The sequence below is a fragment of the Papio anubis genome, chromosome 10 (genome assembly GCF_008728515.1).
Source record: "Papio anubis isolate 15944 chromosome 10, Panubis1.0, whole genome shotgun sequence".
NCBI lineage: Eukaryota > Metazoa > Chordata > Mammalia > Primates > Cercopithecidae > Papio > Papio anubis.
The window spans coordinates 62,192,204-62,218,872 of NC_044985.1; the positions used below are offsets into that span (position 1 = coordinate 62,192,204).

General features: G+C 38.8%; 1 protein-coding gene across 1 annotated transcript; it reads left to right on the forward strand.

Annotated features, from left to right (window-relative positions):
• The first annotated feature begins 1,078 nt into the window (after window positions 1–1,078).
• Window positions 1,079–26,669, forward strand: PLEKHA3 (pleckstrin homology domain containing A3). Its single transcript, XM_003907669.4, has 8 exons — window positions 1,079–1,868; window positions 6,657–6,773; window positions 11,994–12,149; window positions 15,050–15,186; window positions 16,649–16,813; window positions 20,496–20,539; window positions 22,351–22,466; window positions 25,346–26,669. Exons 1-8 carry the CDS (start codon window positions 1,829–1,831, stop codon window positions 25,471–25,473), a joined length of 903 nt encoding a protein of 300 aa, XP_003907718.1. The 5' UTR covers window positions 1,079–1,828; the 3' UTR covers window positions 25,474–26,669.

The window sequence follows — 26,669 nt, forward strand, 5'->3', positions numbered from 1 at the left end:
AAAAATAGGCTGGCGGTGGCTTCCTGGGTGCTTCTGGGGTGTCCTTGAAGCGAATCCTCAGGTCGGAGTCTTGCATTCAGAAGTTCCAGGCTGAGTCGCACAACCTGTAGGCCAGCCCGACGCGAAGAAACTGCGGTGCAGCAGCTCCTCCGCCTGGCTGCAGGCATTTCCGAGAGCCGACCTCCAGGATTCAGCGACCGCCGCTGGCTTGCATTTCTTTCCCCCTCCACTAGGGGCCGCCCTTGATTCGAGGGCCTCTGGTAGTGCGGGGAATGGTCTTTTGACTTTTTTGTACCAATCCCATGGGATACGTAATTTTCCACATCAGTCAAGAAAACTTGAGTATTGGGCATTTTTTCCTAATCTCACAGCTAATACGCAGCCAGATTTTTGGTCAAATCTGTGTGACCACACCTCCCCACCACCAATTTTAGTATGAAAACCTTTAAAATACACAGAAAAGTTGAATTTTACAGTAAACACTCGTACACCCACCGCCTAGATCCTGTCATTAAATTATATTTATTATATATCCATCCATCACTCTTTCCTCCATCAATTCGCCTTGTTTCCGAGTGAATACCTAAAGACTATCCAAACCAGAAAACCAGCAAAGGCCTTTTGCATTCGCCTGGATTAAGTTCTGGGAGTGGAGGTGCTATTCCACCTGGGTGATGCGAAGAAAAGCCGCAGCACTGAGCCCGATTGATGTGCTTTGCTTAAAGTTTGCAAAATTCCATAAACCTGAAAATTACTGTCGATTATGCAAGATGACGATTGCGTCCAAGCAGGAGTTTCAAAAATCATAAAAGCTAGGGGGAAGTCCTCCTTTCTAGAATAAAATTCCAAAGTCAAGTTCAATGTTTTATATTCTAAATAAAATTGTGGCTATCCAAGGTTAATTATCGGCGTGATGACAGTTCCTTGGGGGGCCCTCGCCATTCCTTGTCAGAGGACCCCGTCTGTTGCACATTGCCTTCATAGGAGATAATTTCAGACCCCTTGAATATGAGGAAAATACGAAGCAAACAGAAATAGGAAGGCTTTTATTTATTTTTTCAGGAAAAAAAAAAACAAACAAACCAGGAAAACCCGAGAGAACTAAGTGCCCGAGGGATGAGTGTGTGGGGAGCTCCTCCTCGGGTGGGCACGGGGGCTGCGCGCGCAGTGGAGCCCGAAGGCCTCGGCCCCCGGGGGCGGCCGGCCTGGGCCTTGGCGGCCAGGGGGAGACTAGGGAGCCTCGGGACTGTTGGCCCTGGGCCCGTGAGAGGAGAAGAGCTGCCCTAGCTGGCAGGCCGAGGGTGCGACGCGCAGGTCCGCCCTCCTCACGCAGCCTCCGGCTAGGCGGCGAGGCCGCAGGCCGCGCCCGCTCCTTCAGCCCCGCCGCCGGGGAGGGGTTTCCCGGGACGATCCAGCCCCTTTCATCCAGGAAGTGAAAGCGACGTCGGGGTCAATGAAAACAAACGGGGAGCCCGGGGGGAAGGAAGGCAGGCGAGGAGGAGGCAGCGCCGGGCCGCGGAAGCGCGAGCAGGAGGCCGGTCGCGGTCGCATTTTTGTCGTTGTCGCGGCCCCCGCCGCCGAGGCTTACTCCGGGATGTCTGGGCCCGCGCCTCGCGGCCCCCAAGCTCCACGCGGCGCCCGCTGTTCCGGCCTCTAAGGGCCGCCACGTCCCGGCGGCGCGCGCAGGCAGAGGGCGGCTTCGTGCCGGCGGCGGGCTCCAGGGGAGGGGGCCCGGGCGGGCCGGGAGTGGCTGCCCCAGGCCCCGCGCCTACCCCATCACCGCGGCTGGCGCCGGGCCGGGAGGATGCGCGGTGTGGGGCTCTGAAGCATGGAGGGGGTTTTGTACAAGTGGACCAACTATCTCACAGGTATGGGGGCTCGCGTGATGAGGGAAGAGGGGAGAGGCGGGGGGCTTGGAGGGGCTTAGGCAGTAGGCTGCGGAGAAGGCGGGTCCGGGGCTTCTCTTCCTCCGTCTGGCCTCTGCGGACCCTCAGAGCGAATTCGCTGTACTCGATTCCAGGGCTTATTGAGTCCTTCTGGCCTCTTCAGGGGAGGGTTTAAGGCTGCGCACCTTCTAGAGGGTGGGAAATGCACCTGCCACTTACTTGCTAGTGTGATAATACCAATCTTTGCCTCCTGTAGCCTCCGGAACAATTCTCAGTCACCCTACATGTGTTGTTGCGATCTCCGTCCTTATTCACACTTAGTATTCATACTTTAAGAGCATTTTGTTAATAACTGAGTTGTCAGAGTATTGGACTGGAAAGGACCCTTTAATTGTTTCAACTACAAGATTTAATTTTAAGAACTCTTTTCTGTATTTCTTCTAGTTTCCTTAACATTTTATTTTAAAAAGTTGTCTTGTTGAGGTTGTTCGAGCTTAGCGAACATGATTTTGGAAGCTGTCCCCAGATAATATTCTTTTAGGGATTGTCAATGAAGTATCCTTACGTTGGGGAATTCTGTTAACTGTGTGGGAAATAGTGGAAGACAGTGCCAATACACAGAAAGGGAGCAGGCAAGTCACTTTCACCTGTGAAGTGGGTGGAAGGGAGAACTTTGAAGAAATCAGAGGCCAGCAGGAAAGGGCTCCTTTCCATGACATTGGCAGTCTGGCTTATTTAAAAGCTCCTTAAATTTGAGTTGTAGTCCAATCTCTGCCATCAACCAACAATCAAGGCAAGTCAGTTATTCTTTCAGGACCTCAGTCTGGTAAGGCCAGGGTGATTAGCTATTTTGTCCTGGACATGCCTTCCAACTCCAGAATTCCATGACCTCACTAAGTGAGAGGATGGTTTTAACATAAATTTGAACAGTAAACAGATTTTTTTGGGGGGTCTAGCATAGGCAAATCATGACTTGCTGCCCACTTATTCCCTCTGCCAAAAGTATCGAATCCCTCAGTAATTGTGTGGTACTCTCAACTTGTGTCCACCTGATCTTGTGCAAAATGTGCACATAAACTTTTTCAGGCAAAAGCACTGGGCTACAGTTATACCTGCTTTTTGATTTCTTAGAATGCTAAAGCCAGATTGATAGCAGCAAATGCTTTTAACATTTATGATACACAGATGTTTTATTTTGTTCAAACTAAAAAGTCAATTTATTTCTATAAGTGACATGTTTTAATGGGAAACATTTAAAAGTTAGATAAATATTTTTTATTGGGCATTTTCATTTGGGCCCTTGTGAGAGCAGTTATACTGTTTGGTTGAGGTATAGTGTTAACTGTTAAAGACAGTAGAGTGCTTCACCCCTGTAGTCCCAGCACTTTGGGGGGCGGACGTGGGAGGATTGCTTGAGCTCAAGACCAACCTGTGCCACACAGGGAGATGTGGTCTCTACTAAACAAACAAACAAACAAACAAACAAAAAAATTAGCTAGGTGTGGTGGTGCACGCCTGTAGTCCCAGCTACTGAGGAGGCGGAGGCGAGAGGATTACTTGAGCTAGAGAAATGGAGGCTGCAGTGAGCTAGGATCAGTGAGCTATGATTGTACCCACACATTCCAGCCTGGCTGACAGAACGAGATCCTGTCTCAAAAAGCAAAATAAAACAAAAAGACAGTAGCTTGTATGCTTTGAGATGCAAATGCTCATCTCATTGCAAGTATTCCTAAGCATGGTGTTGTGGAGGTCATGCAGGAGGAACCATTGGGTCATTACTGAGATGAGTCATAATTTAAGAACCGAGGTGAAACCTGGTCTTGGTGGCCATTTCCTCATCTCCTATGGTACTAAATAACCAGTGGTTGAGCTTTTCACCGCATGTGATTTAGATTGTAGTCTTTGCAGGGCATTTAGTCAACTTCTAGTATGCATTGTAGAAGCTGGTTGAAAAGAAATCTTTTGGTTGGAAGAATTTCATTTTTAAGAGTTAAATTTGAGTCAACAGTGTGCTGATGATTAATTTTAGTTCATCATAGGTCATTAGGATGAGCAGCTGTTCATACTAAGTGATCTTTCAGTGTAATGATAGTGTTGTTCAGGCACAGTGGCTCATGCCTGTAATCTTAGCACATTGGGAGGCTGAGATGGGCAGATAGCTTGAGGTAAGGAGTTTGAGACCAACCTGGCCAACATGGCGAAACCCCGTCCCTACAAAAAATACAAAAAATTAGCCAGGCATGATGGTGTGCACCTGTAGTCCTAGTTACTTGGGAGGCTGAGGCATGAGAATTACTTGAGCCTGGGAGGCAGAGGTTACAGTGAGCCCATATTGCACCACTGCACTCAAACCTTGGCAACAGAGTGAGACTCTATCTCAAAAAAAAAAAGATAGTGTTATTTGAGAATCCTTTGTGGAGAGTAAGAATTTCAGTAACATTTGGTAGTTTGAGATAAAAAGAATTAAAAAAAAAAAGAATTTTAAAAAGGGAATACCTGTGACTCTTTTTCACAGATATTACCCTCTGTTACTTGAGTGTGTGAATCAATTAGAAATTGTTTTATTAAATGTTTCTTCAAAAAGTGTGTAGAGATAATTAACAGGCTTGATTATATTAATATGTTCAACCACTCACCTTTCATGTTGCTGCAAATTCTAAATGAATCATTTTGCCCAATATTTGTTTTAAAGAGATATTGAATTGCAGTACTGCAGGCTTGCAAAATCATAATTTGTTCTATAGGCACACTAGACCTGGGTGGAGGAGTGTATTTTCACCACCCACTGCTTATAATTTGTTTGATAAGGTAAATTAGTGTTTGGAAAGATAGTTTTTATCATTTCCATGCATGATCAATACAATATACTCTCAAAGATATATTGTATGTCTATATTCTCATGGTTAATATGAAATATCTGCCAGGTGTGGTGGTCCACACCTGTAATCCTAGCACTTTGGAAGGCCAAGGTGGCAGGATTACTTGAGTCCAGGAATTTGAGACGAGCCTGGGCAACATGGTGAGACTTCATCTCTATAAAAAATTAAAAAATTAGCAAGTCTCGGTGGCGTGTCTATAGTCCTAACTACTTGGGAGGCTGAGGTGGGAGGACCTTTTGAGCCTAGGAGGTCGAGGCTGTGGTGAGCCATGTTCATGCCACTGCACTTCAGCCTGTGCAGCAGAGCAAGACCCTGTCTCAAAAAAACAAAACAACAACAGCAGCAGCAATCCATGAAATATCTCACTTTTGGGGGTATTTATTCATTCATTTATTTATTCAGTCACTTGAGAAATAGATTCTTTTGGTACCTCTTACGTGCCAGGCACCATTCTAGTTGCTGGGAATGCAGTGTTGAGCAAGATAAAGTCCATATACCAAAATAACTTACTTTCTAATTTGTTTAGGTCTCACTAGGGAATACTCTGTTGTTTCACAGAAAGGAATCTTCCAGGAACCTGAAAATTGCTGGTTTTTAATTGCTTTAGATATCCATCTTTCTGAACTATATTACTGCATTCCCTGCCTTCCTAAACAAGGTTACAAAGTAAAATTTAATCTTTTATGATGACTCAGTGTTGTCATTTCAAAAGTGTTAGAGATAAATCCTTTTGGGGAATTAAGTCCTGGATCTGTATTAAAGTGTAAGGATGATTGACCCATCTCCCCTCTCGGCACTATCTGACTCTGGAAAGATCAGATTAATCATGTGGCAGGCTATGGCAAAAGTGACCAGGATTTGAACACCCACGGTTTAAAATGTACGTTTTAGCCATGAACACTTGTGCTGAATTGTTATTTAATAGTCACGGAAAGAACAAGGACAGTCACGCTGCCCCCAGCATGGTCACCATGTTAATAGTCAGTGAACTGTTGTAAATTAGTAGCATGCTTGATAAGACTCCAGGGAACACCAAGTTTGGCTTCAAAGAGGAGTGGGAATTGGATGCCAAGGAAAGCCATCATCATCCTTGTCACCAGCTTTGGCATGGAGCCAAGTCTGTGATAGATGCGAGCTCTGGTCACTGAATAAATATCAGTTGAACAACTGCAGTTTCTAGGATTTCTGCCCTAGCTGTGCAACTGCAGACAAGGGAAGAGGGGATCACATGGGGAATCTATGTTCTCACCATAGGGTATGTAGCTTCTATTTAAGAGACTGGAATTCATTTAGCACTCACTGTGTTTAAGGGAGTTTGCTTAGAAGTATGTATTTCATAAGAGTCACATTGCAGAATTAGAGGGCCAGGTGGCACCTGAGAGGTCATCTTGTTCAACCTATACATTTTAGAGACTGGGAATTTTAGAGATTTATTGAAATGAAAAGATTCGCCCCCAGGGTATGATTATCCAATTAAAGAATGATACTATAGGTAAGGCTAGAATCTCTGTCTTCCATGGCTTTTCCCTTAATATCATAACCCCAACTCAGTTCCTTTTTAGGAAAAGAGGGCAGTTATGCTATACCTGGTTTAGGGCTATTACTAAGGATGGGCCTTATGGGTTGTTAATGAGAACACTGTGAGCTAGAATTAGAAGTATTACTCCCTGTGTTTTTGCTGCTCTGGAGATTGCTCCAGAAATCTCTCCCAGTAAAGTGGAGACTGATGCAAAAACATTTTTGGTAAGCCTTGGTGATTAAAAATTTCATTGTCAGAATGTTATTTGAGAGCCAAGAAATAATGTGGATAGCAAGTTTTGAAATCACAGTTTTCTACGTGGTAAAAGTAATGTCTTTCCAATTGACCTTTTGTTATTTATGATCTTTTTAGGTTGGCAGCCTCGTTGGTTTGTTTTAGATAATGGAATCTTATCCTACTATGATTCACAGGATGATGTTTGCAAAGGGAGCAAAGGAAGCATAAAGATGGCAGTTTGTGAAATTAAAGGTAAGTGAATATATGGAATTAGAGGAACTGGAGGTTAGTCAAGGGTTCTTCAGCATACTCCAGACAAGAGTAAAAAAGGCATTTCTAACCATGTAGGGATCTTCTAATACCATTTATATCCTTAGCAGTCAGGAGTGGTATTTCATCACAGTTAACACAGTTAAACACAGTTTTTGATAATGCTCCCTCTACAAATGTATTTTGAATGGAAATAACTTTTGCTAGTCTTCCAATTTGGATTTGACAAACAATTTCTTGTGGATACTACTTTAGTGTCCACCTTCAGTCTATAAGCATTCTATTTCATTATTGTTGGAATTAATAGAAAGATATTGTAAAAATTGGAAGCTTTACTCCAAAGATAATGGGGCCAGCTCTGTAGGGTTTTGATGAAGTATGAAGTTGGAGTTGTAAACTCTGGTTCTTTGCTGAATTTGGAGGTAAGTTCCTCTGGGTGATAGAGATGGTTTCCTTTTCTTCCAAAAGGGGAGAAATAAAGCGATAGGTCCTGCTGTAATTTTTGTGAAGGAAGATTTTATGGACCATTGATTCATTTGTGTGTGTGGTTGGGGGGTGTGGGGTGGAGGCGAAATCAGATAAAATGGCAGTGAAAAGTACTGAATTCTTCAAAGAGAATGAAGGAAAAACTAGAGTGCCAGGGGAGTGACTGTTCGACTTCCCCCTGGTCGTTTTCATTTCTCCACTCTAGCTTAAATACTTGTCCTTCATGAAGTGTGTTTCTTTTGATGTGGTGAGCTCTGGGTCATAGCTATCAAATAGTCTTCCTGAAAGGTAGCCATTAATCTGACTTTAATTGCCATATATAAGTGTTATCTCCGTTTGAACATTTTATAAATGGAATAATTCACTATTTTCTTTTGTGTCTTGCTTTTTTTTTACTCAACATCGTGTTTGTGAAATTTATCTATGTTGTTGTATGTAACAGTAGTTCAGTCATTCTTATTGTATAGTATTCCATTGTGTGAATATCTCACAATTTTGGTATCCATTCTAGTACTGAAGGATTTTTGGGTTATTTCCATTTTGGGACTACAGTGACTAAAGCTGCCATAAACATTCTTACACATTTATTGAACATATATGTGTATTTCTGTTTAGTGTATCTCTGGAAGTGGAGTGGAATGCTAAGGCATTGAATATTCATACATTCAGCTTTAATAGCAGTTAAAGAAAAAAGTATTCTTGACACTTGTTGAAATGGTATGGCAAACTTTATTTAGGACTATTGTGATAGATATAGGGAGTATTGCATTGGAGGAGAGAAATTGGGCTCAACTCCAAGTACAAGGAAAAGTGGGAATGTATAGCCAAGGAGCAGGGTTAGGCGGAGAGGGTATCAGTGGAGGGAAAGTTACTAAGAGGTAAGTGGGGATTCTGGCTAAATTGACCTAACAGGATTCTTGCTGAAGGCAGGCCAAAGCCAGGGTGATCAGACATTGCTGGGAGATGGTAGGGAATGAAGAATGTGGTCAGATAGCAAGGGCGGGTGATGAAATATGGTGTTAGGGGATTCTGGCTAAACTGACTTAGTAGGATTCTTACTAAAACTGGATTCTACAAGGATGGAGAAGGAAACTTAGGTGAGTACAGGACTCAAATGAGCCTGACTAAAATTTGGTCAAGAAGACAATCTTTTTCTTTTTTTCTTTTCTTTTCTTTTTTTTTTTTTTGAGACAGGGTCTCACTCTGTTGCTCAGGCTGGAATGCAGTGGTGTGATCATGGCTCACTGCAGCCTCCACCTCCTGGGCTCAGGTGATCCTCCTACCTCAGCCTCCTGAGTAGCTGGGACCAGAGGCACACGTCACTATGCCCAGCTAATTTTTGTGTTTTTTGTAGAGACGGGGTTTCAAAAACCAGGCTGGTCTTGAACTCCTGAGCTTAACCAATCTGCCCGCTTTGGCCTCCCAAAGTGTTGAAATTACTGGCGTTAGCCACTGTGCCTAGCCAATAATCTTTTTCAGAGATAATGCCAGATGTTTTCCAAAGTGATTATATCAATTTTTTCTGCAATCAGTCAGAGTATTAGAGTTCCAGTTGTTCTGCATCTTTGCTAAAACTTGGTATTATCCATTTTAAAAATTCAGACTATTCCTGGTGTTTGTAGTGGTATCTCATGGTGGTTTTCACTTGCATTTCTTCAATAACTAATGGTGTTGAATGCTTTTTTAGATGTTAGCCATTTGAATGTCCTCTTGTCGGGCGCGTTAGCTCATGTTTGTAATCCCAGCAGTTTGGGAGGCCAAGGCAGGCAGATCTCTTGTGCTCAGGAGTTCGCGATCAGCTTGGGCAACAAAATGAGACTCCTGTCTCCACAAAAAGGAAAAAAAAGGTTGAATGTTCTCTTCTTTTGAAGTCCTCTTCAAGTCTTTGGCCCATTTTCTAACCTTGGCTATCTTTCATGTTGATTTGTAGGAGTTCTTTGTATAGTCTGGATGAGTCTGTGTTGCAGATATTTTCTTCTACTCTGTAGTTTATGTTTTCATTTTGTTAATGATACCTTTTGAGGAACAGAAGTTCTTAATTTCAATGAAGTCCAGTTTGTTAATTTCTTTGATTGGATCCCTTTATGACCCACTGAAAACATCTTCTGTGTTGCTTTCTGGAATGTTTATAGTTTTCCCTTTTATATTTAATTCCATATTAGGTCTGTACTTGACTTAGTAACAAGCTTTCCCCCACTGCATCATGGAGATATCTTTGTCACAAAGCAAGTGACCATGTATGTGTGGGTCTTTTTCTAGACTGTCTATTCTGTTCTGTGGCCCTGTTTTTTGTTGTTGTTGTTGTTAATCCTTGTGCCAATATTACATTGCCTTAATTTCTTTAGCTTTATTCTCTTTGTATCTGATAGCCAAAGTCTCCTAACTTTAGTTCTTTTTCAGTACTGTATTGGTTGTTAGCCCTTTGCATTTCCTTATACATTTTAGAATTTGCTTATAAATTTCCACAGCTATCTGCTGGAATGTTTGAAATTGTGTTGACTCTACAGAACAATTTGAGGAGAATTATATTCTTGATGATAATTGAGTCTTCTGTTCCATTAACTCTGTTTAATTAGATATTTAATTTCTCTCAGTAATGTTTTGTAGTTTTGTGTTTAGAGGTCTCGTCCATCTTTTCTGATGTTTTGGAAGCATCGTTTTTAAGTTTGTTGCCTTTTCAGGTGACAACTTTGGAGGGGACCCCCCTTGATTGGATACATAAATTCTGGTATGTTTAAAAATGAGTCGTCTTATTTTAGTTTCATCTTGTAGCAACATCATTAGAAATTAGAGCATTGCTTTCTTTTAAAGTAGGTATTACTGGTGCTTTCGCTAGTATTGACAAGTAGCAAGGAAGAGTTACTCTTATAGCTTTAGGAGTTCAGTAGTTTTACCCTAGCCTAGAAATCTTTTGCATTCATAATTGCCTGTTGCATGGTTGTATGTTTCAGTGTCTGCAACTAAGAATGGCCCATGTAAGTAGAATAATAAGATAGCAATGTTTTTGTGGCACTTACTCACCATAATAGACTAAACATCTGGTCAATATTTATAGCAATTAATTATATAAGTTGGGGCTTCTGCCAGAGTTTGCTGGGACCCTCATAATTTGGCTCCTCCCAACTTATCCATTCATGAATATACATTTTTTTCTTTTTCTTTTTTTCTTTTCTTTTCTTTTTGAGACCGAGGCTCACTCTGTCGCCCAGGTTGGAGTGCAGTGGCGCGATCTCAGTTCACTGCAAGCTCTGCCTCTTGGGCTCACGCCATTCTCCTGCCTCAGCCTCCCGAGTAGCTGGGAATACAGGCGCCGGCCACTACTAATTAGCCCGCCCGGCTAATCTTTTGTATTTTTAGTAGAGATGGGGCTTCACCGTGTTAGCCAGGATGGTCTCGATCTCCTGACCTCGTGATCCGCCTGCCTCAGCCTCCCAAAGTGCCGGGATTACAGGCGTGAGCCACGGCCCGGCCTTTTTTCTTTTCTTTTCTTTTCCTTTTTTTTTTTTTTTTTTTTGAGACAGGGTCTTGCTCTGTCACCCGGTCTGGAGTGCAGTGGTGTGATTGTAGCTCACCACAGCCTGTACTGGGCTCCAGTGATCTCTTGCCTCAGCCTTCTCCCTCCCAAGTTGCTGGGTCTACAGGTGCTGGGAGTGCATGCTTGCACCACTGTGCTGGCTAAACAAATATCAATATTACTTTGCACTACAATGGAAGCCTCTATTTTTGCTTGTTTCCTAATATTCTCAGTACATTCTGTGTTTATTTTCTCATTTAAGCTTTTTCTCATTCATTTTCTTAACTAAATCCTGCTTTCATCAAATCCTTCTTCTTGAAGCCTTTTAAATTTCCTGTCTTAAATTACTTTCTCTCATAATTACACAAGAAATCTCTGCACCAAAGAGTTAAACATATACGTATTCTGATTGTTTTTGGTGTGTCCGTTTGTATCTTGGTTAAATAGTCAACTGTATAGAAGCAAAGACATCTTTTTTTTTCCCCCTCTATCTTGCCTTCTACTAGCACTGCTCTGAGCTGAGTAAATATTTATTGATGAATGACAGCTTAACACAAATTTTGTTTTACAACAAAGACTTGGGATTGGCTCATCATAATTCCTGATTAGCTTTCTTTTCTCAGAGCATCAAAGGAGGTGTGTGTGTGTGTGTGTGTAGGAGAAGAGGTAGAAAGAGGCAAAGAGATGAATGTCTTCAAAATATACATGGCTTCCATGTGTTATGCTATGATCCATAATTAAGGGCATATCATAGAGTTACTCTTCGGATAGATGGTGGCTGTAGTTGTCATTTATTACATTCCTTCCATGTGTCAGGCACTATCCTAGCCTTGGGGGATATGAAAACAAAGACTTTACTTTCAAGGAAATCAGTAAAAAATGTGTGATAGTGTAACATTCATTGCAGTTGTATTTAATATGATAAGTGGCCCCAAGGTGGGTGAGGGGGTCTCACTTCTCAGTAGTTAGTATGTCCCTGTTTTCTTTTTCATACTCTGTCATCGCTTTGGCACCATTATCACCCTGGGTCTATATGAGAATGTTGGTTTGGGGAGTGCCACTGATGCACTGGCTGCATCATGAATGATAGTTCATTGTTTTAGGTGTATGAAGCATCTGATACTGTGTGATTAGATGATTATTTGATTCCCCTTAAATTACTTAAGTCTATAACTGTATTTCCTCTTTGTTTTTCATCATAGTTCATTCAGCAGACAACACAAGAATGGAATTAATCATTCCCGGAGAGCAGCATTTCTACATGAAGGCAGTGAATGCAGCTGAAAGACAGAGGTGGCTGGTCGCTCTGGGGAGCTCCAAAGCATGTTTGACTGACACAAGGACTAAAAAAGAAAAAGGTAACTATAAACTTTTCCCTTGTGGTGAGAGTACTTTCTTAAATATAAATATAAATATAAATAAAATAGCCTGTTCACTTTTAGTATCTATCCCAAGGAAATAATTAGAAATGTAGATTTACATGTATCTTTATCATAGTAAACATTTTGTAAAAGCTATAAATTTAGGGGAATGTCTCAATAAACTTTTTCTTTCTTGTTTTTTTTTTTTTTTTTTTTTTTTTAAATGGAGCCACGTTCTGTTGCCCAGGCTGGAGTGCAATGGCGCTTTCTCGGCTCACTGCAACCTCTGCCTCCCAGGTTCAAGCGATTCTCCAGCCTCAGCTTGCCAAGTAGCTGGGATTACAGGCACTTGCTACCATGCCCGGCTAATTTTTGTATTTTTGTAATTTTGTGTGCTGGCCAAGCTAGTCTTGAATTCCTGACGTCAGGTGATCCGCCCGCCTTGGCCTCCCAAAGTGTTGGGATTACAGGCGTGAGCCACTGCGCCCAGCCTAAACTCGTGCTTTCATTGGCTGATATATAGATAGTAAGATGTTTAAAACGAATTTCAGTGTGAGAAAATGCCCAAGGTTAAATGATCATTGAAAAAAGCAGGATTCATAATTATATATAGTGTTAGTATTCATTGGCTGGCTTAGGAAAGGTATGTAAGAATTGGTCAGATGGTTACCTTTGGAAGTGGAATTTGTGGGAAGGAGACTCACTTGTCACTGTATACCCTTTGGTATCTTTTGACTTTACCATGTATGCATATTGCCAATTCAAAAAGATTTTTAGAAACTGAAAGCAAAGCAAATGATTTATGTTATCAGTTCAACTATATACAGATATAATGTGAAAATGACAGTTTCTTGATAGTGAGATTATAGTTTGTCTTAGTTCATTTTCTGTTGCTTTGACACAATACTTGAGACTGTGTAATTTCTAAAGAAAAGAGGTATGACTCATGGCCCTAGAGGCTGGAAGTTCAAGACTGGGCAGCTGTATCTAGTTGGCTTCTGGTGAGGGCCTCATGCTGCATCATAGCATGGTGGAGGAAGCAAGGGAATGCGGGCGTGTGCAGAAAGAGATCAAACACAAGAGGCAGCCTCAATTTATAACAACCTGCTCTCATAGTAACTATAACTGTATTTCCCATAATGTAGTTCCAAGAGGTTGAGAACTCACTCACTCCTTTGAGGAAGGTATGGAATCTCTTTAATGACCTAAGCACTTCTTAGAGGTACTACTTTCCTAACACTGCCACACTGGGGACCTAGCCTCAACATGAATTTTGCTGGAAACTAACCATATTCGAACCGTAGTACAGTTGTTTGATTTTTCTTTTCTATATTTTTTATATTTTTCAAAATTTTTTATTAAGTATGTGTTACTTTTATAATTAAATACACATTACATTAGTGAAAGCAGGTAAATTACAGGTATTGAGAAATGAAGGCTGAGGATTGAATTTATAACAATTTTGAAATATATGAAAACATTACAGAATATGGCTACAGGTAGGATAAGAAGGAATGGATATTCACAATAGCTAAAAGATGGAAATAACCCAAATGTTCATTGGTAGATGAATGGATAAACAAAATATACGATAGAATGTTACTCAGCCTTAGAAAGGAAGGGAAATGTGACACATGCTACACTGTGGATGAACCTTATAGACATTACAGTAAGTGAAATAAGCTAATCACAGAAAGACATATAGTCTATGATTCCACTTATATGAAATACCCAGGGCAGTCAAATTTATACAGACAGAAAATAGAATGTTGGTTCCCAGGGCCCGGGGGGAGGTGGAAATAGGGTTAATGTTTAGTGGGTACAGGCCTTCAGCTGGGGAAGATGAAGATGTTCTGGAGATGGATGGTGGTAATGATTTTACAAATACGAATGTACTTAGTGCCACATTTTGAAATGAATACTTAAAAGTGGTTAAAATAGTAAATGTTACGTTTATGTATATTTTACCACAGTTGTTTTTTTTTTTAAAAGGAGAAAGAACAGGCTTAAATGTGAGCAGGAATTTATTTAGGTTAGATTAAATGGGCAGATAGAGCTGCTTTGTCCACTCTGGCAAAAGTGGCTTTGTGGCTAGGATCAGAGAGCAAGGCCAGTGGGACCTGGCCCAGGGAGTGTGGAGAATCACCAGAAATTTACTCTACGAATTTTTCTCCTATGTAGCTTATACTTCTAGTTTAAAAGGTATTGGCTTGTGAGTGGCTGAGATTATGGCTGGATGTTTAGTTTGTCTGGAGATACTAAGGAAGAAAGTATGCTCTTAATAAAAAATGTTGAAAATAGTATAATGTGAAAATGAAACTGAAAGGATCAGAAGAAAATAAATGAATGTTTATATATAATAGTTTTAATTACATAAAAATTTAAAACTTCTGTAAGCCAAAATAAAGAGAACTGAAAGGAAGCTAACAGATCTGGATAAGGTATTTGCAGTATATAAGATAGAGGAAAGATTACTATCTTTAATTTGTAAGAACTTTTACAAACTATCAGTTTATATTGCTAAGAGAAAAATCAACATCAGAGCTGGAAAAAAATGTATAAAGGACAAAATAAAAAAGCAATTCACAAAAGAAAACTAAGCACTATTTAAATGGAAGATGAGTAATGGAATGGAAATATCCTGTATAAAATATCCAGTGGTCATCATCCTATCTCTGGAAATCACCTAAATGTGGCAGGCATGTAACTGTCAGCTTTTTCCCAATTATCTAAAGAGAAGATGTTTCCTTAGGGCTCTGGTATCCTATTCCCAAGTTCTCACATTTCTTGAGCTATAGGTATTTATATTCATTGCTTTTTTAAATGATTACATTTTGTTGCATTGCCCAAAGAATATGAAAATGATCTAACTGGATATTTATATATGTTCTTTTCAGAAATAAGTGAAACCAGTGAATCGCTGAAAACCAAAATGTCTGAACTTCGCCTCTACTGTGATCTCTTAATGCAGCAAGTTCATACGATACAGGAATTTGTTCACCATGATGAGAATCATTCATCTCCTAGTGCAGAGGTAGAGCAAAGAGGATCTCTTCATGTGCGGTGATGCTTTGGAGTGCTCTGGGGAGATCCTCAGTCATTCCATAAGATGATAGGCATTTTCACATTGAGTTATTTTCCGCTTTTCTGGGTTCTGCCTACTGTAGACTATCTGGAAATCTGTAGCATCTTCTAGGTTTTGTCTGTGTGGCCAGAGAAGAACATGAAGTAGCATATTTCTCCGGGGATCAAGGCTTGTCTTTGCAGCCACTCTAATAATTTGGAGGTTGGAGTGGGGAAGAAGCATTCCAGGCTTTGTTCTCTAGGCTAGCGGCATAAATTCACTGGACAGCTGCCCTGCTTCAACTGTGAGAGTTGATAACTTATCTTTATAGAATAACTTAAAACAAATCCTTCTCAGAACAGTGACTTAGGAATCAAAACTCAGATTAGTAGGATCGGGCTATAATAGGCTCATTCTTTATGGTAAAATAGGACCAGTGAGCTATACCACTCTCTGGGTGAAAGGCCGGCATGTTGCCTGTCCCTTTTTGCCTAACTTGATAGAAGTGCAGCAGGAAATCTTCCTTCTTCTTCTGTGACTTTCTCCTGTTGGGGAGGAATCTTGTGTAAGAAGCGCAAGGACAAACTGACCACAAGCTCCCTGGAGGTGGGTGCTCTCACACTTGCTACAGCAGCTCGGTGACAGTATTAGGGACCCAGGCTTGTTGCATTTTCCACTCTGCCATTCTTGATGTGTTGAGTTTTTCTCCTAATGCCCCAGGTGTCAAGATGACTGTCAAGCTCACAAAGAGGCAGGAGGCAGTGGGGTTGCCAGGGTGGAGAGAGTCCTTCTCAACTTGCTGTGCTTGGTTTTGAATCAGGGAAAAAAATCCCAGAAATTCTCCAGCAGACTTCTCATCTTTGTTTTTTTCTGGCTCAAGGGAAACCAGGAAAAAAATGAGCATTTGGTAAAGAGTCTTGGAATAGCCATGACTAGCTTAGATCAGTCTCTATTCATCCCCCAGGATCAGGGCACTTTGCGATCCTGAACAAAATTGGGGTTTTTACTCTGTCAAGGAAGAAGTGGGAGAACAGATAGAGGGTAGACATGAATTGTACTGCCACTAAGTAATTCTAAGGGTATTCCATGTCTGTGACCACTTTTGGGAAAATGAAAATTACTGTTTAGGTTAGATTTCTCTAAGATAAATTTTTGTACATGATTTTTCAATATGATAATTCAATGCAAAACTTAGTTTTTCTTAGAATCTAGTTTCATACATTGTTTAGGAGACAGGCATTTCTTATTCATAGATTTTTAAATTTTCTTCTTTTTTTTTTGCCCCAGCTTAATTTTCTAAGGTACTGTATTTTAAATAAATTTGAACATAGTAATGGGTCTGTTGGAGATGTCTTTTTATTTAGTGATAAGGTTGTATATGATTCCATGTCGTTGTATGCAAATCTGTTCAAGTCTTTGTGTAATTTTTCAGAACATGAATGAAGCCTCTTCTCTGCTTAGTGCCACGTGTAACACGTTCATCACAACGCTCGAGGAATGTGTGAAGATAGCGAATGCCAAGTTTAAACCTGAGATGTTTCAACTGCCCCATCCGGATCCCTTAGTTTCTCCTGTATCACCTTCTCCTGTTCAAATGGTTTGAACTTCTTGTTTTGTTTTTTTCCTTCAGTAGTAATGTTGCATGTGGTTTTTGTTTCATTTTGGTATTTATTTTTAAGGGCTTAAACAGGCAGTGGCAGGGAAACAGCTAACAAGTTGAATTTTTTTGTTTGTACTGTTTCATATTAGAGCTTCTCAGCTGATGAGCTCAGCATTTGTGCTAGTGTCCTCATCTCCTTCCGCTTGGAGGGGCTGTGCATGGCCTGCCCACAGGCTGCTTCATCCATTTCCCCCAGTATCTAGGACAATATTACAAAGTGCTGTGACAGAGAAAAAATTGGGAGGCTCTATTCTGCTTGGTAAGAATTACACAACGGAATGAGGTTTTAGTCACAATGGGGTACAATTAAGTAAATCTTTAAAGGAGTTAGAAGGAATTTGAAACATAGTCTAGTGGGAACGGTGTTTTGTACTCACTATTTGGATCTGAACCCTCAGAGTAGCTGATCTTCAGTTTCTTCATGTGTAAAAATACAGTGTATATCAGAGAGTCACTGCAAACGATCTGACCTGCTTACTGTTAGGTGCTCAGTGTTAGTTTCTTACTTCCTCATTACTCAGAACAACAAGTCCTCTTTTTGCCAGGGGTGGCAGATCCGTTGTCCTTTCTGAGCTAATAAATTTGCTCTAGCATGCTGTGAGAAACTTGTAGGTGACATAAGCTTTAATGAGACTTTATTTCATCAAAGTGTTTTCAGGAGTCCATTTATAGGAGTAAGAATGCCACCTTGTTGCTGTTTCAGCAATTACCTGAAGATCTGTTTGTTAGGAGAATAGGGTCTAATTTATTCCTAGGTTCTCTTACCTATCCCAGCAAATTTAGTTATATGAGAGTTAGGAAAGATTATTGCCTAGATTTATTTAGATAATTGTTTTCTAATCAGTGTTTGATGGGCTAATAATTTCCTCTGAGACAAGTGTACCATGAAAATGAGTTTTATGGCCAGATTAATTTGGGAATTGCTAGGTTAACTTAAATGATATGAATTGGGTTTCTCTAATCTGACAAGGACAGTTTGATAGGACTTGTCACAGCCTTTTTATTTATTTATTTTTTTAGAGACAGGATCTCACTCTGTCACCCAGGCTGACCCTCATAACTCACTGCAGCCTCAAACTCCTGAGCTCAAGTGATCATCGCACCTCAGCTTCCTGAGGAGCTGGGACTACAGGCGCATACCACTATGCCTGGCTACTTTTTTTTAACTTATTATTTGTAGAGATGATCTCATTTTGTTGCCTAAGCTGGTCTCAAACTCCTGGCTTCAAGCTAAGTTTTTCAGTTTATTTTTTGTAGGGATGGGGTCTCATTTTGTTGCCCAGGCTGGTCTCAAACTCCTAGCTTCAAGCAGTCTTCCCGCTTCAGGCTCCCAAAGTGTTGGGATTACAGGCATAAGCCACCATGCCCAGCTTTTATGCTTTTCACACCCTCTTTTATGCTGAAGTGTATTATGAATCTCTGAGAGGTGGAGGTGTAGTGTACAGTGTTTCTGAAATTTATTTGACAATTGAGCCCATTATATATATATATATATATTTTTTTTTTTTTTTTTTTTTTTTTTTTTTTTTTTTTTTTGAGATGGAGTCTCACTCTGTCACTCAGGCAGGAGTGCAGTGGCGCAATCTTGGCTCACTGCAAGCTCTGCCTCCCGGGTTCATGCCATTCTTCTGCCTCAGCCTCCTGAGCAGCTGGGACCACAGGTGCCCTCCACCACGCCTGGCTAATTTTTTGTATTTTTAGTAGAGACAGGGTTTCACCATGTTAGCCAGGATGGTCTGGATCTCCTGACCTCGTGATCTGCCCGCCTCAGTCTCCCAAAGTGCTGGGATTACAGGCGTGAGCCACTGTGCCTGACCCTTTTTATGTATTTTTTAATACCATTTTACAGGACTGTGGTGTTGAGTAAAACATAGTTTGACAATGTTGCTTTTTAGGACAATTGTAGATATGCTATAAACTGTTAATTAACGTGTATATGTGAACAAAGAAACCAGTCTTTTGAGATGGATGTATAGTGCTGTGTTCCTGAGGTTGATTATGCAAAGGGTACACTTTTTTGTTTTTACAGCTGTACTTTTTAGAGTCAAATGCAGTAAAACCTCAGAGTTGCCTTGCTTCCGCGTTGAACTTCTCAGGAAATCCCTTATGTTACAAATGCTCTCTAGTCCAGAGTAGTCATATGTGTATTTTACATATAAGAAACTAAAATAATTGTCTTTTTAAAGCTAAAACCTTCAATAGAAAAATTACAGGAACTCTAATACATTAATTTAGGAAATATTAGATTAGAAGCTGCTTATTTTTGCTAGCTATGCCATTTTACTTGATAAAAAGAGCAAGAATTGTGGCTTATGTAATAGTTCTAGAGACAAATAGCATGGAAAGTGAGGTCAGACAGTCTTCATGGTTTTTTTTTTTTTTTAAATAACATTATTTATTTATTTATATGAAAAACTTACATTTATTTATATGAAAAATAAAGCTGAAAATTTGAGTATTCCAAAACAGTTTAATCTGATCTTTATGAGCGCTTTATATAGTTAATCTCAATGAATTCATCTTAGAGTAAACTTGCATTTAACTTTATTTCAAGTTATCATAAAAGTTCAGACAACTGTCATTGGACCTACAGACTGAGTGATTATTATAGTGGGGATGTCCTTGGGTTAGTAAGCCTAAAGGAAGTAATTTCTGTTAAAGGAGATATTAATGTCCATTTGCATCTTAATGTCAGTCTTATCAGATGTTCCCAGACTACAGATTGGGTGGGTCATATCTCTTATCATTTCAACTGGTATTTCTCAGAGCAACTAGTGGCTCATGTTCCAAATATAGAAGGCATTTACATAACATAAATGTTAGACCTGGGCTTGTTAGACTCTTGGGCTCATGTATACAAAAGCAATCACCCTAAACCTTTAGTTTAATCTTTGTTTTTCTGCTACCGTGTTAAACTTTGAAATAATCAATTTTACTTGACTGCCTCCCTTCATATTTTGATGGAGTAGTTGGATCTTCCAAATTATGTTTAGTATTTATCATATTTTTTAAATGCTCTGCCTAATTAGGTATTTTTTTATTTTTTTAAATATATGTTTTGGAAATCCATTGAGACTTAGGGCTCTTCTGAGTTCTTTAAAGTCTTAAATTATTAATGCTGTCTTCCATGAAAACCACACTTCAGAACATTTGTATATCAGCTACCTAAATAATTAATAGTAAAGAGAAGCTTTGCTACCTGACTCTTCTACTACTTCCCTTTAAAAAGAGATATTTATTAGAATATTTTCTGGCTTGCTAGATACTCCTTTTTATCACATTTATATCCTATTTATAGTTATATACCCTGTTTTTTATATTTGTGTACACACTCATATATATATATTATGTATAAAATTTGGTTTTTACTTTTGAAAAAGAATCCAGCATGTTTTGGGTGTGTGTTGAAAAAGATTCCAGTTAACGGTTATTAGAGAGAAAGCTTTATGTTGTGCTAATTATGTTACTCGAGTCTGTGAAAGATAAATTTTGTTTTGCCAGGTATCTTTTTCTCTGAGTAAATTTATGTTTATTATGATAATAGTAAATTAGAGCTGCATGATTCTACTTGACATGTGGATTATGGCAATTTTTTTTTTTTTTTTTTCAAAATTTCTAGATGAAGCGTTCTGTCAGCCACCCTGGTTCTTGCAGTTCAGAGAGGTAAAAGAACCTTTTCTTTTGATTAAGTTCTCTCAAACTATACCCATTTAGGGAAGTTCTCTGGGCCTTTAACAAGTGGTGTGGAATGTAAACTCTGTATGGGTTAGGTCTGATTCTGAAACCAGCATTTTATCTCTCTGTATTTATCTCCTAGTATTTAGTATAAGGGCCTGGCCTCAGTAGGTAGTCATAAAAAAAAAAATGAATTAATTAATTAACCAGCAAGGTAAGCACCTTGCCAGCCATTTTACCTTTTTTAGATGTTTGAAATACAGTCATATATTGAAGAATGACTTTTCCATCAATGATAGACTGCATATGTGACAGTGGCCTCATAAGATTATAATACCATATTTTTACTGTACTTTTTCCATGTTTAGGTATGTTTAGATACACATGTACCATTGTGTTACAGTCACCCACAGCATTCAGTACAGTAACATGCAGTACAAGTTTGTAGCCTAGGAATAATAGGCTATATCACATTGCCTACGTGTGTAGTAGGCTATACTAGCTAGCTTTGTGTAAGCACACTCTGTGATGTTTGCACAGTGACAGAATCACCTAGTGATACATTTCTCAGAATGCATCCTTGTCATTAAGAGACGCATGACTGTATATCAAGTTATAGTTAGACAGAAGTACATTTTTGATGTATTAAGACTCCACAGCTGGGGCTCATTTTACCTCAACTGTTTATAGCATCATCTATTCATGCTGAGCTGTTATTTCATTAAGAGAAAAAGATCTTGCTGAAAAGAGAAACCACTTGATATTTTAAAGTACCTATTCATATCAATACATTAAAAAATCTTACCTTCTGGATAGATCTTACCAAAATGCTAAGTTGTTAAACTATTATTTTGTTAGGTAATAGTCCTTTAAGTTGCTATGATTGTCTTATTTGGTTCTTTGGAAAGTGATTTAATTATAGTGACATTAGCATTTATTTCTCTATATTTGCACTGTTAAATGCTGGGCCCTTATTGTTTTGTCATGTTTTATTTTTTTCCCCTGATGATTATATAATCTTTGATTAAACCATCAAATACTCAGAGGAGTCCAATGATGTATATGCCCAACTTTGTCAGGGAATCAAGAGTCCCACCAACTGAATTTTCCAGAAAAATGGAAGCTTAATCAACTTTTATTTTTATGAAAGAAAGTTTTCTATCCTTTCTACTTCACAAAATAATAATTTTAAAATCTTATTTGTTTCCTGATGAATCAAGGTTGTCATTAAGTACAGTAATGTTGGGCTGTTACAAAAATAGTAGTGGAGGTGCTATTACGTGGTGGTGATTTGCTTCTCTGTTTAATTTTTTGAGACAGATTTTTAAAAAAGTTTTTCTAGGCCCCTTTTTGCCATCTTTATCTTCTCTTGCTGTTGTGAGTGAGTCTACCTCTAGCTCTATGAACTCCTTGCCCATTTCTTTCAGTCTCCTGGTTTTGGTCAGATATGGATTGACTTGAAATACATGCACTAATGAAACCTATAACTTTTAGTTTTCAAACATTTGTAAACCGACTGATATGTCTGCTCTCTGGAGTCTCCCCTACAGAAGTTACTACTTCTTCATTATACCCCTCTTCCTTTTATTTCAGCTCAGAAGCCATATTCTTCAGGTTACCAGCTGTCTTCTAAATGGGTTCACTTGTTTTTGACTTCTGAGTAGAATGTTGCTAACATGGGACATTGAGCATAAAAATAATTCTTTTTTCACTTAAAGAGAAGTCATTTAAAATTCCAGTTGAAGGTGTTTTTATTTATATAAGGCCTTACAATTTAATGCTTTTTATTTAATTTGCAGGAGTAGCCACTCTATAAAAGAACCAGTATCTACACTTCACCGACTCTCCCAGCGACGCCGAAGAACCTACTCAGATACAGATTCTTGTAATGATATTCCTCTTGAAGACCCAGATAGTAAGTGGCATAGGTTCTGTCTCTTTCTTTGGCATATTCAGCAAAATTACTGTGGGACTCTGTAATTTCTGAAAATGAAGTATACTGACATTGAACATTGTACTTTGTTTCTTTGATTGATTCCTTCATTCAGAGGTAAGCAAACAGCGCTCAATCAATGAAAACTCATATATCCTCTTACAAACAGGTTTGTTATTAACTAAGGAGTGCTGAGGATTGCTTTGTAAATATCGTATCTTAGATATATATTTATAGAATATCATGATCTTTTACCACCACTATACTTGCACTTAAAAAACATTTCAGAAGAAGGCATGAATTGTTAGCAGGATTCTAGGGGAAAATAAAGGCAAGTTCCAAGTTCATATAAAAGTCAGCATTGTTACTTTACTAAAATACCTTGAAATGGCTAAGGAAAAGAATTTTGTCTGGTAGTCATGGTGAATTATAGTAGCATTCATTCCTGTACCTTTTTCTTATTAAAGAGGCAGCATACTGTGATTGAATGTTTTTGGGAAAGGTTTTGTGATTTATGTTAAAATTTTTAAATTTTTCTCTTCAGAGAAGAAGCTTTGAAAGTGTGTCAGAATATCTAGTAAGATAGTAGTGACCATGATTTGCAGTGAACACAAATATAGTCTTATTATTACATCTCTATTAATAGACTTCTACTCTCCAAGTCTTTACTATTTCTCAGGAAAAATGTGGGATAGAAACTATGTACACTTTCCAATTAAGGAACAGGTTGTGTTCCAGTAGTTCATTTGTAAGTCAGTTGTTTGGAAAACAGATTTTATTTTTCTTGTGGAACTGACATGATAAGTGGTGGTTAGCTCTTTGAATAGCCTAGAAGAACCCAGTGAATTCATAGTATGGCTGAAATGGGACAAAACAATGGTGTATTTCTAGCATTTGAGTGTATTGAAAACATTGATTAAGCTGGAGTTGTTTTATGTAACCAGAAAGTTAAACAGGTTTAGTTCACACACATGGCAATTTTAAAAAGGATTGCTGGTCATTTTTGGATTTTTAGGAGTGATAGCATCTGTGTTTTTGTTTTTTGTTTTAATGCTCACTTTTTTTTTAACCGAACTAATCATCTATTTATTAATATATGGCACTATTCTATGCTCATTAACATTTTGAATTTAAATTGAGATATGGGTAGAGAAATTAAGGAAGGAAACCGGGAAGGGGAAGGGAGAAAGAAACTTTCTTGGGCCAATCAAACAAGACCTGGAAGAGAAGAGGAGGAGAGAAGGAGGGTTAAAGAGGTTGAGTATGTGAAAAAAGTGTTATCTGAGGCAGGTAAGATAGATTCTGATTCTCTTTATTCTTTATGCCTTTTACACATGACTCTTAATCCAGAGTTCATGAAGGAGTTCTGTATGTTACCTTGTACTTTTCTTTAAGTGTGACTTTTTTTTTTTTTAAGAGGATCATTTGTGATTACTAAAATAGCTTTTTTAAAGTCATCCATTTTTCTTTAGAATTCTTTTCTTCTCGTTACCCTAGTCCTGAATATTTGAAAACAATTTTCAGGCCAGGCGCGGTGGCTCAAGCCTGTAATCCCAGCACTTTGGGAGGCCGAGACGGGTGGATCACGAGGTCAGGAGATCGAGACCATCCTGGCTAACACGGTGAAACCCCGTCTCTACTAAAAAGACAAAAAACTAGCTGGGTGAGGTGGCGGGCGCCTGTAGTCCCAGCTACTTGGGAGGCTGAGGCAGGAGAATGGCGTAAACCCGGGAGGCGGAGCTTGCCGTGAGCTGAGATCCGGCCACTGCACTCCAGCCTGGGCGACAGAGCGAGACTCCGTCTCAAAAAAAAAAAAAAGAAAACAATTTTCAAAAGATCTAGGTGTACATGCTCATTGTATTTAGCATCCCCCAGTTTAACTGTTATGGACTGTAACAAAACTAGTCACACACACACACGTATATACATGCATACATATAGTTCACTTCTCTAGAACATCTTTAAATTAGCAAGTATAGACTAGGTCAGAAATTTTATCCTTAGAGTTTTTCCTGTTTATACTAGTTTAGTGTTTCAGTTAGCTGACAAAGCAAAGATTGAGTTAGTGCTCCTTCTAGAAAGTATATATTTTGCAGTTGGCAGTTTTGGTTGAAAGTTGTTACTCAAAAATATTCTTCTTGTGAGATGCAACTGTTTCTATTTTTCTAAACAAGCTTTTTCAAAAAGTATGAAAGTAATAAATGATGATGGTAAACTCAAACAATGTGTATAAAGGTACAACTGCCTTAGAACAGGACTATGCCAGTGTAGTCAGCTGTGTTAACATGGAGCTGCAGTGATAGTTCTGTGAGCTGCATTACAAATGGAGAAATGGGATCTTTCAGAGTGAGGTATCTTGTCAGCTTTGCTCAGAAAGTCTTAGAATGAAAAGAGGAATACCTGAATTTAGTCCTCGTTCTGTTACCAATTGTGTGATGTTGGGTAAGGCATGTATCCTTTTATGGGTCTTGGTTTGTTTGCTTAGGAACAAGGAGGATATTAACAGCATTAAAATAGGCTGAAAGAGCAATATTTAATTAATAAAGATTAAATTCAATTCAGCAGATATTTATTGACTGCTTGTTATGTGCCAACCGTGATTCTAGCAATGAACAAAACAAAAATCTCTACTTCAGGCAGTTTTGTCATTTATCCCATGAATTCTGATGTTTTTCCTTTTGACTGTTGATACTCTTCTCTAAAAGTTAAGTTTTCCTGTATGAAACAAACAAGGAAATAAAAAATTAGCAGGAAGCTAAAGGAATTTCATGTCCCTGAATAGGAAATTTAAAATGTTCTTTCACGGAGGACTGGAGTTAATATTGACAGGATGTTTAATGTTTTTACCAATGTCTTCATAGGACCTGTTCACTGTTCAAAAAATACACTTAATGGAGATTTGGCATCAGCAACCATTCCTGAAGAAAGCAGACTTATGGCCAAAAAAAAATCTGAATCGGAAGATACTCTTCCATCCTTCTCTTCCTGAAGAAACTGAAGTGTCCAACTTCCTCTAAGTATTGCTATGCAAAAGCTGCTGTAATTAAACTATTGTTATAGGGAGTAGTTTTTTCCCTTAGGACTCTGCACTTTATAGAATATTGTAAAACAGACAAGAAAACAAACCACATACTTTTGAAGTGTGTTTTATCTTTATATAGTTTGTTTGCAAGAGTATTTTCCTAATAACTCACAGTATGAATGTGCATCTTTTTTTTTTTTTTTTTAAACGAATGATGGTGTAACATTTTGACATCCATAAGGACAAATGTAGATATTTTTCTAAAAAACTGTGAGAGGACTGACAGCTTGGTCAGGGTGTATTGTAGCTTATAAACATGAAATCTTATAAGGTTTCAGTTTGACAGAAGTGTGATATATGTAACTTGTGCCATGGACCAAATGGTCACTTTACCACAGCTAAAAATGAGTTACGATAGCAGCTTGATGGTGATTGTATTATATTCCTTTAATCAAAAAGGAAACACAATATTTTAAGTATCTTTAGCCCAATTACCATGACATATTGAGCATCTTTAACCAGACTGTATTGTCCTTCATATGTGAAGTTGACACTACTGATTTGTCATTCCAAATGTTGGGTTAAAGTGTTTAATTTTTATTTATTTTCTTGTTGCCTCAAAAGATGATTGCATTCTAACTTTTGTGACCTACCAAATTTAAGATGTGTATACGTTGTTCTTTACATTGTTCTAGAAAAGAGATTTTAATGCTGTAGTGACTTTGCTCACTTACACCAGAGAAATAAACAACTTTCAATGGAAGAGGATTTTAGTGCTTTTTTTTTCCTAAAATAGACATTAAGCTGCTGTTGTAAAGTATTGTTTGCAGCTCTTTCCAATGTCTAGAGACATTTTTATTTATGAATATTTATACAAAAAGGAATTCTGCCAAGATGACTGCTCTATATCACTTGAGAATGGCATTATTTAATTAAAGAACAAATAGCATTTTTTGGTAGTGCCTGTCTATACCTATTGTCATTGTTTGCCTTGTAATCGGTTGTTTTGAATTCACTTTGGGTTAATAGTTTTTTTTAAGGTTTTGGTGAAGGAGCACTTTAAAACAAACTGGTGTGTTGTTTTTAAGTTAATCATATGTTTAATAAATGTGTGGTTTTTGCATTCAAACACATCATATAATACATTGTATTTTTTATATTCA

Bases quoted from the DNA above. Each gene is read 5' to 3' on its own strand.
- PLEKHA3 (XM_003907669.4), top strand. From the start codon at position 1,829: ATGGAGGGGGTTTTGTACAAGTGGACCAACTATCTCACAG. The intron at 15,187-16,648 runs GTAGAGCAAAGA...GTAATTTTTCAG, and splicing joins ATTCATCTCCTAGTGCAGAG to AACATGAATGAAGCCTCTTC. The intron at 16,814-20,495 runs GTTTGAACTTCT...CAAAATTTCTAG, and splicing joins CACCTTCTCCTGTTCAAATG to ATGAAGCGTTCTGTCAGCCA.